Genomic DNA, 21307 nt, shown 5'->3' with positions numbered 1-21307 from the left:
TTTCCTTATTTAAAAAATAATTGAAATAAAATAAATCCTAATCGCTTTTTTGTAATTACTTCCCATATCAGATATCGTATACTGTAGAAAAGATAAAGATATGTACTGCGAGTTCCAATATTTTCCATAAACATCGACTGTCATGGGACCCTTGTCCTTACAGCTGACAATTGACAATCAAGATTTTTTGACGCTGAATGACATCTACTGACAGATCAGCAATCAGCATACCACGGGATTGGAAATGTGATTTATTTATTTATTAACAAGTTTCTATATGAAATAATAAACTCAAACATCAAATTTAAAGTGGCAAGTGTTGTATTGTTATTGACCTTTCTCTGCAAACAATAACTTGTTATAAATTTATAATTTGAATATATTTTGTCGTGTCACAATAACATCCAAGCGAACGTCACTACACCAGTATCGTGATAACGCTTCATAAATTGAAAATTTCAGTTCCAAAAAAGAATGTCAAGTTGTGATTATTAAATATTTCGTAATGTAGGGAAATGGCGGAGACTAGTCAAGCGCGAGCGAGCCCCTCGGCGCCTGGGGGCGACGCTGGTGGCGAAGAAGACAAACATGACGAAAGAATGCTAGAATGCAACATCTGTCTGGACACAGCCCGTGATGCAGTCGTCAGTATGTGCGGCCACCTCTTCTGGTGAGCTCATTGTCGTAATTAATACAGTAAATAATTAGATTTAAATCTAATGGCTGAAAGATTTTTTATGAATATTCACAACTATTGAAAAGGTAAAATATCATTTGAATAATTTGCATTAAACTATGCTCATTATTATTCATTCTCATTACTTACCATTGACCTTGTAATGCAGTAAAATCAATACACTGAATGGAATGAACTATGAATGGGAACAGCTGTGCTTTGTGCTACAACATAATTGTATCTATCTATTTATTGATTTATTAAAAATGTTAAAAGACAATTTATTTTAATCAAAATTAATTCTATATTAAAACAGATCTTTAAAATCAGGATTTACATTAAATAGATTAGTAGAGCCATGGTCTCTCAAGAAGGTGGTGGCATACAATATGTACATTTGAAAATTGAATGCTTTTTCTCTTTAGCATCAGCCCTCTGATGTTTTCTCAGATTTGATTGATTTGATAGTCAGGGTCTCTCAAGACTATAGTTTTGTTTTGTCAAGGAGAGCCAAAGAAGGCTATAAAATAAATTTTCCTATATTGTAAAAAGTAAATACAGCTTTTTATCTACTGGTAAAGCGTCCTCAAGCTGGTAGGGCCAATTATTGGACCATAGTGATGCACACTCTTTAGACAGGGGCTCAGATCAGTTTAGCTGGCTTAGTTTACCTACTATAACAGAAAAGTTACTGAATTTCTAGATAAGAACTTGTTCAACATAAACTGTTATATTACTGTTAATCAGTACATAAAAAAAAATTTATGCTTATGAAAATACTGTATTGTAAAATAAATTTCATATACACTATCATATAAAAGTTTAAAATAATATTATATATTTGGAGCTACTTAAAAACACAACACTGTTTAGAAACAAACATAGTTAAGTCTAATAAAAAATAGTAAAATTAAAAACTAAACCAAATAAGAATTTAACATACAATATCAATATTTACCTATTTAAACTTTAGCCTCATTGAAATGTCCCTCGTGTTTTTTTAATTATCTTCACACATATCTCTAGGCAAAATAAATTTCCTGAAATATTCTTTATTCAGCTTTTTCCACTTACTTTCCAATAATTTCAAAACATTGAGTTTGTTGGTGAACAATTTTTTACCCTCCCAGTCGTTCATGCCAAATGAATTCAATGGGAGAAATGAAGTCAGCTGATTGGCAACAGAGAAAACTTGAACTTGTTAAATTGTTAGAGAACCTTTGCATATTTTATGAGATTATATAATATGATTTATAATGCAAGGTCTGAGTTTAACCATATCTTGTGTTCACTTGCTACTCATTGCGCACTAGTGTTTTTCAAAGAGACTATGATGGTATATTGTTTACAATGCAGCTGGCCATGTTTACATCAATGGTTGGAAACCAGACCCAGTCGGCAAGTCTGTCCTGTTTGCAAGGCTGCCATCAGCAGAGAGAAAGTGATCCCGCTCTATGGAAGAGGAAACACAAAGCAGGAAGACCCAAGAAACAAGGTAAGTAATACAAAAAAAATAATGTAAAATTATAGAAACCACTTTTGTTGTTTCTATACTTCTGAAGCATAATATTGTCAACAACAACACAGTTGAAACTTTTTTAACTTCAGATGAAACTTTTTTAAACTTCAGATGTATGTATGTTAGTGAGTAACGGAATCTCTGAACATGATTTTGACCTTAAAAACGTCGGCTTAACGACTAGTTCAAGTAGTTATAAATATTTTATGAACAGATATGAGTAGAAGGGTTATTTTGATAATATCCTGAAAAGCACCCCATGCTTTTTTACAATAAAATCATTTTTTCTTACACTATTTTTAATTCAAATTTATTAAAATTTATTTTCTATTTTTAGTTGGATTTTCTATAAAAGCGTATTTTGTTAGCTTTTGAAACTAGTGAAGAAATACTTTTTTTTTGTAAATTAACTTAAAGCTTATCACTCCTATTTTATTTGAATCAATTATGCCAATGTTCTAATCAACCCGATAAAAAAATCCTAGCATTAATTATTTATATATTGAAGACTATACTTAACATTGTATGATAAAAATGAAATCCGCACATTTTTATGATTTGCATCATTACTGGTGGTTGGGCGTAATAAGAGCCCACACAAGTTGGTATTACCGTCGTATCCCTTATGCTACAAAGCAGTGTTGCAGGGCGATTAAAATGCTGGAAGCAATATAATTGAGACCTTAACTTCATGCCCAGATATGTGACTATTGAGTATAGTATTGATACATTCACCTCACTTTAGTGTGGTCCGTGGCACTTACTTGGTGATATAGACTGACAGGCATCTAAAACCAAGTGGACCCTGTGGTCCACTGATCAGTGATTGCTGCTCATATAAAGTTTGGTTTTGCCCAACTCAGAGGTATTGTTATCAGAGCAGGAATAAAGCCTGGACGTGTATTGTGCGCAGGTGCCCCCCCGGCCGGCAGGACAGCGCACGGAGCCGGAGAGTACGAGCGGCTTCCCAGGTTTCGGCTTCGGCGAGGGATTCCACATGTCGTTCGGGATAGGAGCCTTCCCGTTTGGAATTTTCACCTCGACATTTAATTTTGGTGATCCAAGGCCTAGCGCCGGTTTGTATATTTGTTATAAGTATTTCCCTACCTTTAAATATGAGCTCTTTTGATCTGCCCTGAGAACACACGAAGTTCATTGAAATTTTACATCAACATTTGACAATGGAAGGTGTAGTTGGGGGTCCAAGAGAGTCGACTCCATATATATTGGTTCTCTTAGGTACATCCAACACTAATGACGCATTATTGGGTTTTTAATAGATTCTATATTATTTTTTAGTTTTATGATAGACTAGCGACCCGCTCTCGCTTCGTTTCGAAAATATTAAATTTTATTATTGATATATGGTTATTGTCGTACCGCGAGTGACGCCACGGGACGAAGCTAGTCTAAACAAGGAGCCTAAATTACTCCTTATATCATCAGCTACCTATCAGTCAAAATCGGTCCAGCCGTTTTTGACGGACAGATTAGCCGGAACGGACAATAATTGTAAAAAATGTTATTTTGGTGTATGTACCCGTATGTATTCATATGTATGTAGTAGAAAGTGGTTATTTCAATATTACAATCACACACACTCCAATTTTATTTATATGTATAGATTAATTTATGCCAGACCCGTCCGCCTCTGGCTGTGCAGTTAGAGTCGGTAGGGGTGAGTACCGAGTGTTGAGGTGGGGTGGGGGGGAAGGATGGCCCGGCGGGTCCTCCACCCCTAGGCCGGATGTAGAGTGTCAGTTTGGTCCGCAGCGCCGCGCGGTACGGCCCAGTTCGAAGAAGAGCAGTTCCTATCGAAGATATTCCTGTGGGTCGCTATCCTGTTCGTGCTGTGGCTGGTGTTCGCCTGACCGCCCACAAGTACTGCCACCAGGTTACAATACTAATTAACTCTGTAAACATTTATTTAATAGAAGGATACTTGAAAAGTTCTTTTCAAAATTGATTCTTGTGACTACGGTAGTGTTTTGTTGACAGTGACAGATCAAGTCGTGGTTATTTAATTAAAGACACCGAACCTTTTATCTGTATATTTATGTGATGAGAACGATATCTGGGAATTTGTTACATTTTTTTTTTGTCAAATTAAAAAAGAGCAATAGCGTGTCACCATCAGCAACCGCCAATTTGAATGTGGCTATCAACAGTAAACTTTTTTATTTTTTGCCATTACACTAAAGGCAGCGGCTTGGTTCTGCCCCTGGCATTGCTGAAGTCCATGGGCGACGGTAACCACTCACCATCAGGTGGGCCGTATGCTCGTCTGCCTACAAGGGCAATAAAAAAAAAAAAAAAAAAAAAACCAAATGAAGGGAAAAAGATCAAAAACCCTTGATGTGGTACATACCTACACATTTTAGTTCGAAATATTTTTTATGCGATGATATTTCTGTGCGAGTATTAAATGCGGCGCGGATCTGGACTAGAACTGAAAAGCGAAAACATTTATGTAAATATTCCGTATGTTCTTGGATATTCGCGAGCCGTGCGAAATGAAAACATTTACAATTTACCTACGGTTTAGTCTCACGTATCTCATCATTTGATTTCATTAATTGCGCCGTTTTGAATACAGAATATTTCCCACAGTTTTTAACATTGCGTTAAATAAAAATACGTAGAACAAAAATTATTACGAGTATTATAAACGTCAGAAATAACAAAACATAATGTTAACACTAAAGCTAGTCACTGTAGCAACCAAACGAATAAATGAAGTTTTAAATATTTAAATAACACAATCAACTGATTATTGAGAAAAAAATCAAATATATTTCGGTGTTTTTAGTTAGATAACAACCGCTACGTAAAAACTCTGACTGGCTTAAAGAAATCATTTAATTTCTGAGGTTTGACGAGTGAACGAAAATATTTACGGCTCAATATCGCGTTCAGTTCAAACACGAAACAATTCGAGAGCTCGACCTCACGCCTCGAGCAGCAATCGAGTGGCGTCCGTGAGCGCCGATGAGCACTAAACGCCGAGTGGCTTGTGAGGTGGACGCATAGAAATGAAATAAGAAAAAACACCACCAGAACGCCTGTTAGAATGACATCACAAATGTTGTAATGTCGATAAATATCCACTAACCAGGACTATGACATACCGTAAAGCTCACCTGTGCTCAATATGAGTATTGTTTTGGAAACGTGCAGGTTCACGGCACAGTGCTCTCAACTCCGTACACATTTTTCAAACACAAATTTAAAAAATAAAACATCATTGGACTGTCGCCATTCTGTATGCTTAGTGCGAGTTTTTTAACGTTCTCGATGCGTAAAAGTTAACTCAAATTTGTATGAAGTTGAAAAAGTCCCTTCGTTTCCCGCTCGGGGAAAAAAACTCGCAATAAGTATGTACACTGTTCTAATCTAATATTATTCCTGGTATTTTTTCCTATTGAACCAACATTCCTTTTTTTATGATAACCTTTAAAAGTTCATAATAATAAAATACATATTATGTAATTTATTTTAATGTTAAAATTAACGTGCATTGATGTTTGTATCAGAAGGTAATTTTCTAAAATTGTTGGAAATTGTTAAATTGACGCATTCGAAGGAAAGTTTTGGGCACCACAACTTCATGGTGAGTTCAATGAGGTCGGCTTGGCATCCGTGGGGATGTTGCCTTCGTGGTGTGGTGGGCTGATGGCTGCTCATCACAAATTGGCGCGGGGGTGGTACCAAAGATGGTGGTAGATCGTAAAAAAGTATTTTGGTGGAAACGCTGAAAATTACCTCCTGAAAAACAGTAGTATGTAGTAAGTTTAGGAAACAGTAAAAAGGTCTAACGGTTTCAAAAATGAATTTAATCACGCCAGTAATTTAATTAACTACATTTGCGCTATATTTTGAAGTATTGCGTGTTCAATCTGTGGTTATTATAATATTTTCGTGTATATAACGTGTATATATTATTATTGTGTTATTGTATTTGCTGTAAGTACATAAATTTTAATGGGAAGGTTCATTTTATTGTAATAAATAAAATAAAATAATTTATTAAGGACGTTTTTCTTAAAATTTTACAGTATGTACATAAGCATTATAAAAATGAAGTCTAAAGGTTTGATTTCGACTTTTATTGATTTCTGAATCCCAAGTCGAATATTTTAGTATTCCAGACTACGGATGACGTAATTTAAAAAAAATTATAATATATTAAAAGAATAATAACGACCTCAGTACAACTTGCATCTGCCATCTTTTTACTGGTGGTAGGATCTCTTGTGAGTCCTAGGTACCACCACCCTGTTTATTTCTGGTGTGAAGCAGTCATGCGTTTCGGTTCGAAGGGTAGGGCAGCAGTTGTACTTTAAAAATTGAGACATTAGAACTCTTAACTCAAGGTGGGTGGCGGCATTTACTTTGTAGTTGACTATGGGCTGCGGTTACCACTTGACAGCAGGCGGGCCGTGAGCTCGTCCACCTACCTATACAATAAAAAAATAAAAAATTTTGAAGATATATAAGATAGCAGATAGCTAACTTGGTACTGAGGCAGAAAGTTTATGTTAAATGTCAACAACAATTACAAATCTCGGCTCGATTGAATACTCACGGGTTCAACTTGAGAGCGATGACCCATCTCGTGCAAGCGGTTACCCGGGCCCGTACACTCGAACTGCCGCGTGGTCTCTCAAACACCCGTTACCAGATTATTCTATATCGTGCCTGTGTACGCCCAAGGAAAAATGTCGTGAAAGCACTGATTGACTGAATTAAAACTTTTTTTTATTGCTTAGATGGGTGGACGAGCTTACAGCCCACCTGGTGTTAAGTGGTTACTGTAGTCCATAAACATCTACAATGTAAACGCGCCACCCACCTTGAGATATAACTTCTAAGGTCTCAAGTATAGTTCTAACGGCTACCCTACCCTTCAAACCGAAACTTAGCATGCATGAAGCATTACTGCTTCACGGCAGAAATAGGCGGGGTAGTGGTACCTACCCGCGCGGACTCACAAGAGGTCCTACCACCAGTAAAATATAACTGATAATAGCTGATAATAAGTATTACTTCAGACAAAGTAATATCGAATAATCCTTAAGACATTTGAACATAATAAACTGAAGATTAGTGACAATACTGCGTAACAATAAAATACGCTACTTAATATTATAGCCTTTATTAAAATAAAAGAATTAAAATCTATCCAGTACATATATCATAAAATATGCGTTTTAAATGTTTCAATAAGAACCCAGTTCCGACACGCAGCTCAAATTAACGTCCGTCTGGTGTAGTGGTATGTGACATGGTCACTACACTAGGGGGTTGCGGGTTCGAATCCCGCCAAGGGAAGATATTTGTATTTTCCAGGGTTATGGATGTATATTAAATATATGTATGTGTATAATAAAAATCTTACATTTATATCCGTTATCTGGTACCTGTAACACAAGTTCTTTACGAACTTATCACGGGACCAGTTAACGTGGCGTGATTGTTAGTAAAATATATTATATTTAATGTTTTTTTTTTTCGTATATCGATCCTTTTACACAAATTTAAAGGAAGACAATTATAAAAATTCTGGTCCTCGTGCAACTTGGTGCACGTGAATGAAGTTAAAGTTCTTTTTCGAATTTCATTTATTTTCATTATTATTGTATTATTTACTGCTGTAAGAATAGTAGCCAATTGATTTGATTTTTATTTAATTTTTATTTAAATGTTGACCTTGAATGCATATTTATCGTGGTTATGTGTGAATTGTTACTGCAAATGAACTGAGATAGCTAGATATGCTGCTAGGGTTGTTATCGTTGAACAGCAGTAGACGACCGACTCGCAGAACCGTGTCGGAAACTGAATGTTGGCCAGAGACTACATCTTACCAGCGTGCTAAGAAACCATAACTTTACATCAGAGGTAGAACGAGGTTCCAAGAAATTCGAAGCCGTTTGCTAACAAGCCGCAAAGAAGTGAGCTCCAAAAATAAGAACGAGACATTTGCAAATCGTGATTCGTTCCGATGGCTTGTAAAATGAATTCGTTCACCACAGACGCGAGGAGTGTTTACGTTCCGCAGTTCACTTGAGTCATCATACACACGCATTGCCTTTTGACTAGGCCAGTCGATATTTCAAATATAGCAATCAATTTTAGTTTATATTGTAAAAAAGAAAGCGAATTCTTAACGAGAAATATGTAAACTGAAGAAAGACACTTTAACAATTATGTAATGAAAATGAAAGTTTGTAGTATGTTGTCCGCATGGCCTCTATTCCTGAACCGCTCTTAATGAATGGTCTAAAGTTTGTGATGAAATTGATTACAGCTTTTGTTGATATTGAATATAATTCAATTCATAAAAACCATTTAATAGCCTTTTTGAATAGTTCCGACTGTAGAGTTGTTATTCCACACTGTCGCTTTCATTGTACAGAATATATACACCGAGTGAATGGAACTATGTAACCATTTTCAACAAGAAGACTGGAATTGGTGGGAATAGTCTCACTTGACTGCCCCGGGGTTCCTTCTCCCCACGTACCGTCGGTCTCAAATTCCTAAAGCCAGGTGATGGAAGAATTTATTCGTGGAGAGCTACGCCAAGCGCACCGTATTCGGAAAAAAACATGTGGTGAAGGGTTAGTGGGTGAGTGTTACTATGGCGGCACTTACGGAAATTGTGTCACTATCAGAGGCGCCATATGTAACAGACATTAGTAGATGGGTGCATAACCCTTTTTCATAGGAAATGAATTTTTGATAATGAAAATGCGCGTACAGGGGGGGCTGCGGCCTTCGAGACGTTGAATTCAACGCTATGGGCCGTTACGCTCGCCAGACATAATAAACCCCCGTAGAATACGTATGCGTTTAGTTTTGCAGAAATAAAATAAATAAATAAGTAATAATGTTACCCAATGTTAAGTAATATTTCCTGTAACTTTGTCTTTTTATGTCAGAATTGAATTTTTTAATACATGATACGCACAAGGTTATATAACTGTCACCACATTGAACGCGGTATTTTTTTTTGTTTTGCATTCCTTTAAATTCGGTCACGAGTGAATTATCTTACAATTATTGTGGCCAAGTGACCTGCAAGACGACCGCTGCGTAGTACCAAACCCACAATTTGCCTATTTCTGCCGCAAAACAGTTCATCGTCTGATTTGTAAGTTATGTTATTAAAGTACAAGTCACTTCGTCGTCACATCTCTAGGGGACGGTGTTTATGTTCTAATACCGGTCATTCACATGCGCACGAATACGCAAACCCGCAAGTGTGGGACGACATTTGCAAATGATTATGCAAAGTTTTCGCTGCATTCGTGGTTTTCCAAGCTGTGTCGGTTTTTAACAGACATCAAAGCGCGCGAACCGCGAACCTTCGCGTAGTCTCCCACACATTCGTTTGCCCAGTTGCGCCGACGATTGCGAAGGTAACGGACGTATCGCCATTTTCATAATTCGTGACGTCTACTGTGTAGCGTATCTTCATCAAAAGAAATCCCATAAAAACAGCATGGCTGTTAATGATGTCTGGGAAAGAATTCAAAACTCTTTTTCTCTTCAATGTTCTATTGACGAATTAAAAAGGAGGAGAAATTCGTGAGACATTCGTAAACAAGTGTAGGAGGAAACGCAAACGGGTTCGCAAATTGAGTATGCGAACCCGTTTGCACAGCTGCTAAGTTTGCGAATGAATGTTTGACGGCCCTTCACATGTGAGTGGCCGAACTGGCCGAACTGGCCGAATGGTAACTGAGTGGCATAACACCAATCAGTTACCATAAAGAGTAACATTTTGCCAATAAACATTAATTAGTAACTGAGAATTGGGAACAATGTTACACAATGACGAGTTCGTTCCATGCCCACGTGTAAACTACGAAATTTAAATCGTTTGTAGTTTTACAACAGCCTGGAGGGCTCACTGTTACTGTTTTCAAAGAAAAAAATTACAGAATCTACAGCAACAGTAACGGAAAACAATTTAGTATGAACAATGAGGCCGCGCCCACAAATAAGATCGCGGTCATTTAGGTACTCCCCACATCAGCTGACAAGTCGGCATCATTGCGCCACTTCGAGAAGACGGCACGACGTGAGAACCCTCTTGTCGTGGCCGCTGGAAACTACATACCCGTTCCTGTAGACCGAATGGTAAACAGTCGACGTCGCCCAAAGCACGTCGTTATGGATCCTACCGATCCATTAACGGTGCTTTTAGGCACTAGAAGCAAAAAAACAGCTGACTTTTGAGCACGTTACGTTACGTGCTGAGCTGTTAATTATGAATCTGCCAGTCGTGATGGATGTTCATCTAACATTTCAATCTATTTACAGATATAATAATACTGAATATCGTTTTATAATTATTTCGAAATTATGTTTATAATAATGATGCCTGCAATTGATCTTTGTCAATACATAATATATTAGATTGTGAATACGCGTCACTAATGCCGGCCACTCACATGCGCGCAAAGGGCTGTCAGACATTCATTCGCAAACTTAGCGGCTGTGCAAATGGGTTCGGTATTCAATTTGCGAACCCGTTTGCGCTTCCTCCTACACTTGTTTACGAATGTTTCACGAATTTCTCTTCTTTTTCAATTCGTCAATAGAACATTGAAGAGAAAAAGAGTTTTGAATTCTTTCCCAGACATCATTAACAGCCATGCTGTTTTTATGGGATTTCTTTTGAGGTTCCCATATGGTCGATTCATTTTGCAGGAGTTCAATGAACTCCATCACCTTGGTGTTGTTCCAATCCATGATGAAGGTGCGCTACACAGTAGACGTCACGTACTATGAAAATGGCGAAACGTCCGTTACCTTCGCAATCGTGGGCACAAATGGTCACACGAATGTGTGGGAGACTTCGCGAAGGATCGCAGTTCGCGCGCTTTGATGTCCTTTAAAAACCGACACAGCTTCGAAAACCACGAATGCAGCGAAAACTTTGCATAATACTTTGCAAATGTCGTCCTACACTTGTGGGTTTGCGTATTCGTGCGAATGTGAGTGACCGGTATAATAGTCATAACAGTATTTGTATAATTTGTACTTTGTTCTGTTGAAACAATAAACACAATAAAAGCACTTAACATTAGCGGCTCAGGAACGAGTAGAGTAGTTGCTGAACACACACTGATTGTTCAATTATTATTTTTCATTGAAAACATAATTGAACTTTTTTTTTTTTCAGGCAATCATGATTGCTGCTGATATAATTTAGGTGAGGTTTGCAAGAGCATGAGTGATGGATGCGTTGAACCCCAATGTAAGGAAACAGAAATAATATCTGAAGATTTTAATTCCAGTTATTACATTTTAATTTGAAATGCACATTTTACAGCAATTAAAAAGCGAGCCATCCATCTAAACTTATATCTATTCTTATTCTATCCCGTAAAGTTTGAGCGTCCGGTCCATGCTGGTGGAAGCGAGATACTGTGCGTTCTTTCCGAACCTGACACCGGTGGCCGAAGCAGTGTGATCATTGAACACCTTCAATTCCTGCCACTGTCTGCACAAGTAGACCCTCACATCAGTACCGGCTATGGCTAAATATGTACCGCTTTGGTCGAAACACAACTCTTTGATAGCATAGTTTTCTTCCAACTGAATGGTCTTAAAGTTCTTTAGTTTTCTCAAATCCCATAATTTAACGCATGAGTCTTCAGCAGCTGTGGCTAAATAGTACCCATTCTCCGAGAAGGAAATGGAAGTAACTGGTCCTACGTGACCAGGGAAATTGGCTACATTGCTTTGCTCCTTTAGATCCCAAATCTTCACTTGTGAGTTTTCCGTTCCAGTACCAAAAATGAGACCGTCCGGATGGAATTGTGCAGTTGTGAGACTCACTCCAGAAAAGTCACTGACTTTTGTCAGAAGTTGTCCGGTGCGAATGTCTGAGAACGCCCAGTGTTGGTCTGAAGAGGTTGAGAGTACATAGTCTCCGGTTGGATGCAGGGACAGGCCGGTCACTGGACCGTCGTGAGAACGTAGTATTGCCGTTGTTTGAGATCTGAAACAATTTCAAGATAAATAAATAACGTAATAGTTATTTGATTTTACTTAGTTGAATGAAATTATTTTGAATATTTTAATGTAAGCACCTAGCTGTTGATTTACAATGGTTGATTAAGAAGCTAATTCCCAAGACAGATTAAAAAATCCATTATTGCCTATTCCCAGTAGTAAATAAAAATAATAAAAAAAATCACAGATTTCCTTTATGTAATGAACATGACCTTTGATTTTTTTACATTTACGGAGTTTAGGTAAATAAGCAAAATTTTCTCCATATCATTCTTTTGGTATCTCCATACTCACGTTGGCACATTCCAAACCCGTATGGTATGATCTGGTGAGGCTGTGATGACCGTATCTTCATCCGGATGGTATATAACCCTGGTGACTTTCTTGGTGTGACCTTTGAGAATGGCCACAACTTGTTCAGTATCCTTATTAAAGACTGTTGCGTTACGATCGTTTCCTCCAGTCAAAAGTTTACTGTGATCGGATGGATTGATGTCCAGAGATAGGATACCAGGAACACTGGCTGAATGAAGACCCTGAAAATAACATAGATGATATAAAAAAATTAAAATACTTAACCATTATCAAAGTATGTCAGCCCTACTTTTAGATAATTGTAGTGCATGACTGAAGTCCCTTCTAGAAGTGTGTTGGATCACAATATAGTAGTAAATATGCAATTTTACAAATTCTGTACATTTTATTTGCGATTTCACGGCCCAACTGGTGTAAGTGGTCACTGGAGCATGGGATATCACAACATGAATGGTGCCAACCCACACAAACATATGAGGTCTAAGTCTTAGTTTTATAGTAGAAAGAGTGTCCCACACTTCCAATTGATACCCATTAATTCATGGTGAAGTCAGTTGGGTCGTGTTACAATAAGTGCGACCACCACGATAATGTTATCCCTTAATCCAATTAATTCCTGTACATATGTTAGGACACTTAAGTGTTTTCTTAGAAAAATTGGTACCTGTTAGGAAACTTTCACCTCAGCATAGTCAATATGAGTACACTGAGTGTTTTAGCATTTCACCACCCACACTTATATTTGTGACCCCCTATTATAATTTCTAGAGGTAACTATTGTTTACTTATTTCGAAAGGCTATTATTGCACAGCGCTAGATACATACAGGATGCGATGCGAGAGTGAGGAATGCTCTGATCTGCTCTGGTGCCAGCAGTCCCTCGGGCAGGGTGCGGCCTCGGCGCTTCCGTTCCTGCGTGAGTGCGGTGGCGCGCTCCTGCAGACGAGACACCACGTCCGCAGACATGCCTGTTGCTCCCGCACTGCCTGCTGACGCCTCCGTCTGGACAAAATAATTAATTTAAAATGATGCATCTAAAATCAGTGACACATTAGGGTAGCTACTTGTCTATACTGGTGGTCCCGCAGTAGTCGAAATTCGACTATAATTAATTGAAATTATACGTTTGAACATTATTATGATTCTATTGTCAAAGACTATTTATTATACTTCTATAATCACAGATTTCGCCAAGACTAGACCATAGACAAATAATATTAAACATAAACAATATGAACCTATTCAAATTTTACTACAGATTTTAAGTCATAACAAAAGATTAGCAATAAACAAAGAGTATATTTTATTTGTGTGTGTCAAATACATGGTAGTGTGTGTAATGTTTTCCTTATTGATTTAATGTATTTTTATGCATAATCAAAAAAAAAAATTAGCACTCTGCACTTCTTCTCTATATTCTCTATAAGTGTGGGAAATTTCATACTCCTCCGTCCTCGCAATTTTCTTAAAAAGGGGTATAGTAATCGGCAAACTTCTTGAGCAAATGACCTTGACTGCGCAGAACCGAATTTTAGGTCACTTTGGTGGTGAGGGTGAGGCGCGACGGCAGGGGAAATCGTATCGAGCGCGTTATTGGTAGATCAGTCGAACCTTTCGTCCCGCACCGCGCCTTCATTCCGCTTGCTCCCAAAAGTACGCTTGCGTACAGTGGAAAGTCTATCGTTATTAATCGTTAAGTTATTTGTTATAATTGCTTGTGGACTTTGTTGCCATTGCTATTTGTTGAGTGTTTGTTGATTTTTTATAAAACATACACTATGCCGTGACAAACTGGTGTAGTACTTAAAAGAAAGGGTAGAAAATTTGTGTACGACGTATATTGCTTCATTATAAAACAGGGGAAGAATGATATGGAAAAATTAAAACAGACTTCGGAAGCAACAAAAACATCAGTGAGTACTGTTAGGTGCATTATTAACGAAGCTAAAGGCTCTGGCTTGCTCGCCGTGTTTCGGACTCCGGGTAAGAAAAGATCAGGGAAGAAGAAAGTTACCGGAATGGATAGTTTCGTTCAATCTGTAATAAAAATATGTAATCATAATAACTACATAACAAGCAGCGAAACTCCGTACCGTAGAAAGGCTTCGAAGAATTTAAAGAAGATATAAATTTTAATGGCTCGGAATGAAGCTTACGACGAATTATGAAAGAGCTAGGCTTCAGATGGAAAAAAAGAACAGAAAATAATCGGTAGGCAGCGGCTTGGCTCTGCCCCTGGCACTGCTGACGTCCATGAGCGACGGTGACCACTTACCATCAGGTGGGCCGTATGCTCGTCTGCCTACAAAGGCAATAAAAAAATAAATAAAAAAAAGCTGGTAAATGAAAAAAGTAACATTCGATTACTACGAATCGAATATCTTCAAAAAATAATTAATTATAGACAAAAAAGAAGACCGAATCGACCGAGTTGTAAACTACGCCGATGAGCCCTATGTCGACTCATCACGATGATAGCGACTCGGGTGATGAAAACAGTGATGATGATGATGGTCAAGATTATGATAACGAAAAAAAAATTACAAATACCAGCTTCGCTTTAACTGAACCAAGACCTGGCAACAGCTCTAGTTTTGACTTAATAGAAGGAATATCTATTTTACCCCAAGATTAAATTATTACAATTATTAACCTATATGTTTTGTTGATGTTCTAATAAATATATAAATAAATACATATGTTGATTTTAATAATTTAATAGCATTATGACGCAGAGTAAGTAATGTTTTTGCACGTGAGTGTACCATGCGCAAACTTACCCCCACTACGTCAACAAATGCTCAAGAAGTTTGCCGGTTATTATACAAAGTTTTTGTATCACGTATTAATATATATGTAGATAGTTAGTCATGACGTGTTTGAACAAAGAGTGATAAATTTTATTTTATTTTTCTTACTTTACTAGCTGTCTGGGCTTCATTCTGTTCCTTTCTTCGGACCCAAATAATTACTAGATAATCTATGATTAATCATAATAGAAATTGCTTCACCACTAATTAATAGCTAACAGCTTCAGAAACAGCTCAATTCCATCCAGTATTGTTTTTATATCAGAGTAACAGTTCTATTGATATGATACAAATGTGTACAGAAGACATTTTATTCATGTGTCAAAACACATCGTCCACAAATTAATTGTGTTGGAATTATTTTACTAGGAACATTCAAACATCAACTTATATGGCTACACCAATATTAGTGGTGAAACACAATAGTAGATATTTGTGTACAATAAATATATGGAATAAACAATATTTACGGGGTGTGGTGCTTGGGGTGCTGCAATGCCGGCCTGCGGTTTCAGTGTGGCGAGGGCCTCTCGCGCCGCCGTCACCTCCTTTGTGAGTCGGGCTATCACACGACACGCTGCGTCGTGTTGGTACAATGCATGACTTAATTCCTACAAATATTAAATTATTATTGACCTAATAGCAATGGCATAAACAATGATAGTCCTGAAATAATTTGTGTATTTTACATGACGGTAACAAAACTATAGATTTACAGTTGAGTGATAATGACTGTCATGTGGCTGAGCAGCAGCCTGATGGGCTGACTGGTTCAAAGATTTAGAACCATGTTAAAAATTCTACAATGCTGTGAGGAATGTGATGGACCACAATCAATTAGGAGTGGGTAATATCGGTATTGCCGCGTATCGAATCGTATCTATATATCGAGGATCAATATCGGATATTGAATCTATATATTTTCTGAATCTATATATTGATGGATGCTAGTAGATTTTCTCGATTCATGATATTTGAGATTTGAAACGATACGCTGATATAATATCGTAGTAGATATAGATTTAAGTCAACGTTATACGGTTGATTTTCTGATATCAATATATAATATGATCTTAAAGTAATAAAAAGAACATGAAAATAAAAATATCAAAAAAACTTTCCTTCATGCTTTTACCAGGCTTAGGACTGGCTACATTATTTTCAGTTTTTAGTATTTTGTGTCTTAATTTAAAATTACAAAATATACCAAAAGAGTGTAGATTTCAAAAGTTTAATACAAACACAAGAAATAAACTCAATTATTTGGATTCAACTAAAAATAGAAAAATGTGTACTTTAAAAATCAAACACAAAAAACTTTTAAGTATTTATAAACACTTGTCCAAAAATTCTAGTTCAAGGTCAAAGCGCGTGAAATTAAATTCAACGATGCAAATAGGCTATACTGCATTCAAGTTAGGGTCGAAAGTTGAAACTTCTTTCCTTAATTGTATCCTGCTGATACGCTAAGAATAATCTACAGACATATGGACTTAAATATAAGGTTTACAATTGTATGGATAATGCCTATTTCTGTTTCATTCATTACATGATATCCCTATCGCGCGCTCACTCACTCTGGCCGATTCGATACGAACCAAACGAATATTGCTGATATTAACGAATCGGTACGATATGCCGATGCGCATCACATCGAGCAATATCGTGTATCGGCTGATATCGAAATATAGATTTCGATTCACGAATCGGTCCGATATCGCGATATGGCGATGCGCATCACATCGAGCAATATCGTGTATCGGCTGATATCGATATATAGATTTCGTGCGGGGCGATATCGGATTCAACGATATTGCTGCGATATATAGATATTGAATCTATATACGATTTATATCACCCACTCCTACAATCAATAGTCATGACGGACATATAATAGGAGCTAAACCAATAAAGTAAAAATGAATTCTTCTCAGTCGTACACTTCTGGCACAGTGGTCGTGGTTACGTATGTCTTAATGTTTGGTTGCGGCTTTTGAGAGACTTCTCCATCTCTCTCTATTTGTGGTGGTACGTGTACATTTAGTAAGGAAACACTTCGTAGATGAATCAAGTCTGTTCACCTTGTGGATGATCGGCCGCGAGAGCGTTGCCGTCTACTTTTCCTTGAACCACTAAACATTCCAATGAGCTTTCATTACGAATGATATGTCCAAACATATAAAGGATTCGCAATTGCACATGAATAGGGATGTATTTTTTACTATATTGATTGGACAGACAAGATCACAGTTCGATTAAATTCCTGCTTTTGTACTCTATTCATTATAACATATATGTCGGCGCAACGTCACTGTTTAGTTAACTAAAAATAGTTGAAGTTGACTATATTCTTAATGTTACACATATCAACAACTGTTTAAGACGGTATTCAAGAGAATTCATAACTAAGCTACTCGCACTATTCTAGTATAAATAGGAGTGATTATTGTCGCACAAAACATTCCAGCTCAAGCTGTTGAACGAGGCAGAATTCTCTGCTCTTATCCTTGTACACTTGAAATTAAATAAATGGAATTCATTGGAAAAATGAATCTTAATTAGTGTCACTATGGAAGGCAATGATAACAATGAAGAAAATGGTGTCAGAAACGCTGACATCATCATTTTAAAAACCCCATGGAACCAGCCAATCTGTCATATACATAATATATTAATATGTAGGCAATAAGCATAATAGTTTAACTGGTAAACATAATTTATTGTTCTACAGCTTTGAAACACACACATGAGCTTTGTCATTTAAAAAATATTCATTACTAACTTGTCTAGCAGTCTGCAACTGCTGTCTCTGTGTGAAGGCATGTAACATCAGGGCGTCCCACTCATCTTGCATGCTTTTCAGTGTGGCAGGGATTGATGTGGCACTTGGAGGTTTTGGCTTTACTATAGGTGGTGCTATTTGAGAAATGAATTATTCATTACTATCTCTTGAGTTTTCATTGAGACAAGTTTTAGGCTTTGTTAAGCTGAAGTTTTGCTGTCTCATATGAATTATAAGATAGCATTATTACACTAATCTTCATAACATTATATTGTTTAAAAAAAATTGTGTGACTATTTCTTGCATGATGTATATAACTTGATCTTGCAATTTAGCTGCTTTGCTGAATATGAGTACACAAAGTGTGGCCTTGGGGCTATGATGACTACAAATGAATACAATCTTGTACTTATTATTCATTACTTAATCAGACATTTAAAGTACTTTAAGAGTTTTCGGTCTCACTATGCGGTCTCACTATGTTACAGAGTCTATCATACTCGTCAAAATTAATATCTTATGTATTGAAGTAGATAAGATATTGTTTAATTTATTATATAATTTAATAATTACTTCTTAACCTCTTAGAGGAATTTAAGCCATTTATGATTGAAAGGTTCCTCACTTTTGATCTCAATAAGGTCCTCAACTCTCAACTCCTTGCCGTTAATAGGATCCACGCCATTTTCTATTATGTACTTCTCAATGATTCTCCTTTCAAACACAGCTCCTGACGTAGGTGATACCACTGGTACTTCGGGAACTTCATTTGATACTAAATTAATAAATTAGGTTATTCACATAAACTGTTAATTTTCATAAAACTGTAATATTCATAAAAATAGCGAAATAAACCCTATGAAATGGAATAATGACTTCTAAAATACAAATATCAAAACTTTTGTCTAAAATTGATGAAAAACTTTAGTAGCCCGGCAGGTACGCATCCGTTCAAAATAAACATACTTTATACGTTTCGCTCCTTTAATTTACAATTTACTGAATTTAAACTAAAACTTACTCGCACAATAGAGAGACATTTTGCTTATGATATCACTATAAAGGTTTGAAAATTCTGCACGGAGCCGTAAAATTACATGGAACCAAACAAAACCATTCCAACTTTCGACTCTAGGCTTTTTGAGTTTTGTGACCGCCATAGATATTTTTTTATTTGATTCGACCGTTAGACAGGCAATGGGAATGAAGCTCATTCACCACTTGGTAAAAAAGGTTGAAGCCATATCTACTGTTTAAAAGTGAAATAGACCAAAACGAAGTTGAATAAAATAAAATAAAATTAAATGACATGAGACAAACTGTTGGACGGTTATATTTGAGGGGATTGGGTTCTGTAGGTGATGAGGGGCTATTTAAAAACACAACTGCTTCATTATAATTATATTGCAGATTGCTTGAACACTTTTACACCATTATACAATTATTATCTTTATATTTTTTACAAAACTATTACATGTTTGTCTTGCCGTGTCTAGATGAGAAGTCATGACATTTTCTTAGGAGAATACAATGATCTGTTTTTTAAACATTTAAAATCATTCTAATATTCGAAATCTAATCAAGTGTCAAGTGTTGCCTGCCATTACATTTAATATACAAACTCCAACACAAACCGTAAAAAATGAAATAAACTGTCCGTGAAATAGTAGATATTTATTGAGAATTTATAGAACTACTATTTAGAAGAATCTAACACAATACAACATCCACACAACAATTGTGTTAGATTTTCCGCCACTTAAGCTCCCTAGCAGATATTAAATTGTTAAGAAAAAAAATCTATCTGATGCTTTCGTTTATTATTTTAACTTCCCACAATATTCTAGGTTGTCCATTTCCAATAAAGCTAATTTTTTTATTAATTCAAGTTGCTGACATCCTTAACACATCTTATAAGCTCCTAAATGTAAAGAGGATTAGTTCTACACTCCATACCACTCATCCGTGGTTATCGCATCATCTCCTTTGAGGCGGCGTGTGTACTGGCTGGGACGCCACCTTGGGTTCTGGAAGCGGAGGCGCTCGCCGCTGACTATCAGTGGTGGGCTGACCTTCGTAACCGGGGCGTGGCGCGTCCCAGCCCCAATGTGGTCAGAGCGCGAAGGGCCCAATCTCGGCGGTCCGTGCTGGAGTCATGGTCCAGACGGCTGGCTGATCCTTCGGCTGGTCGTAGGGCCGTCGAGGCGATTCGTCCGGTCCTTGTGGATTGGGTGGATCGTGACAGAGGACGCCTCACTTTCCGGCTCACGCAGGTGCTCAGTGGGCATGGTTGCTTCGGTGAGTTCCTGCACTAGATCGGAGCCGGGCCGACGGCAGACTGCCACCATTGTGGTTGCGACTTGGACACGGCGGAGCACACGCTCGTTGCCTGCCCCACATGGAAGGGGTGGCGACGTGTCCTCGTCGCAAAAATAGGAAAAGACTTGTCGTTGCCGAGCGTTGTGGCATCGATGCTCGGCGACGACGAGTCTTAGAAGGCGATGCTCGACTTCTGCGAGTGCACCATCTGGCAGAAGGAGGCGGCGGGGCGCGTGAGAGACGCACAAGCCCGCCGCCGTCGAGCGGGGACCAGGGAGGCGGATCTGGCCAAATCCCTGGCCCTCTAAGTGTTTCGGGTCCCCCTCATATGTCGGTCTGGGGCCCGGCGAATGGGGTCTAAGAAAACAACGTACAAGCTGCTCTGCACGCGTTTTACGCAAGAGCATCCAGGTGATAGAAGGCCGGCTATCCTCGACCCACGTTGGTTCTGACCCAGCGGGGTATTTCGTAGGATAACCCATTCAAACCGGCGCCATCTAGGCGGGCTTCGGACAGCCTGCCGATCGAGAGGGCTGGTGGTCGTGGCGCCGACGATCGCTGGCCCGGCGTCCCGAGGGGAAGGGTGATGGGAGAGATGTGCTCCTCACTAAACGCTTTAGTCTCCCTACTTTGCCTTTTCATGATTTCTGTTTCATGCGAGGCTCGGACGTGGGTTGTTGAGCGACAGGAGGTTTTAGTCGGTTCGACTCCGCCCCGCCCGCCATCCCGGCGATTTCCTCCTGACCAAAAAAAAAACACTCCATACCACATTGCCTCAGTATCGGTTTGGAAGTTTTTTTTATTGCCCTTGTAGGCAGACGAGCACATAACCCACGTGATGGTGAGTGGGTAC

General features: G+C 37.9%; 2 protein-coding genes and 1 long non-coding RNA gene across 4 annotated transcripts; 2 read left to right on the top strand and 1 right to left on the bottom strand.

The window, feature by feature from the left end:
* Window positions 1-234: 234 nt before the first annotated feature.
* LOC100101162 (ring finger protein 5) lies at window positions 235-4496 on the top strand (the record flags this gene model as incomplete). Its single annotated transcript, NM_001099618.1, is given in 5 exon segments — window positions 235-312; window positions 512-670; window positions 2033-2171; window positions 3109-3271; window positions 3969-4496. Coding segments are annotated over 4 exon segments (555 nt in total). The 3' UTR covers window positions 4067-4496.
* Window positions 4497-8685: 4189 nt separating this feature from the next.
* On the top strand, window positions 8686-11569 carry LOC134199571 (uncharacterized). The gene is made up of 2 exons (XR_009974123.1): window positions 8686-8826; window positions 11392-11569. It is a non-coding gene; the product is annotated as an uncharacterized LOC134199571 (long non-coding RNA).
* LOC101746688 (pre-mRNA-processing factor 19) lies at window positions 11482-19836 on the bottom strand. 2 transcript variants are annotated; one of them, XM_062670767.1, is made up of 7 exons: window positions 19770-19836; window positions 18761-18910; window positions 18136-18269; window positions 15824-15964; window positions 13369-13545; window positions 12522-12763; window positions 11482-12213 (listed from the first exon to the last, which is right to left on the bottom strand). In XM_062670767.1, the coding sequence occupies exons 3-7, from the start codon at window positions 18205-18207 to the stop codon at window positions 11583-11585; spliced, it is 1263 nt and encodes a 420-aa protein (XP_062526751.1). In that variant the 5' UTR covers window positions 18208-18269; window positions 18761-18910; window positions 19770-19836; the 3' UTR covers window positions 11482-11582. The 2 variants fall into 2 exon arrangements, with proteins under 2 accessions (XP_062526751.1, XP_004921562.3); XM_004921505.5 differs by lacking the exon at window positions 19770-19836 and adding an exon at window positions 19157-19358.
* Window positions 19837-21307: the final 1471 nt, after the last annotated feature.

This window comes from Bombyx mori, chromosome 10, assembly GCF_030269925.1.
Source record: "Bombyx mori chromosome 10, ASM3026992v2".
Classification (NCBI taxonomy): domain Eukaryota; kingdom Metazoa; phylum Arthropoda; class Insecta; order Lepidoptera; family Bombycidae; genus Bombyx; species Bombyx mori.
This window is presented reverse-complemented; position numbering and strand designations above follow the sequence as displayed.

Excerpts from the sequence above, each read along its gene's own strand:
- LOC101746688 (XM_004921505.5), bottom strand. The coding sequence starts at position 19,349 with ATGAGCTTCATTCCCATTGCCTGTCTAACGGTCGAATCAAATAAAAAA. Across the intron at positions 18,911-19,156 it reads AATGTCTCTCTATTGTGCGA|TATCAAATGAAGTTCCCGAA; the intron begins GTAAGTTTTAGT and ends TTATTAATTTAG. Across the intron at positions 15,965-18,135 it reads AGTTGCAGACTGCTAGACAA|GAATTAAGTCATGCATTGTA; the intron begins GTTAGTAATGAA and ends TAATATTTGTAG.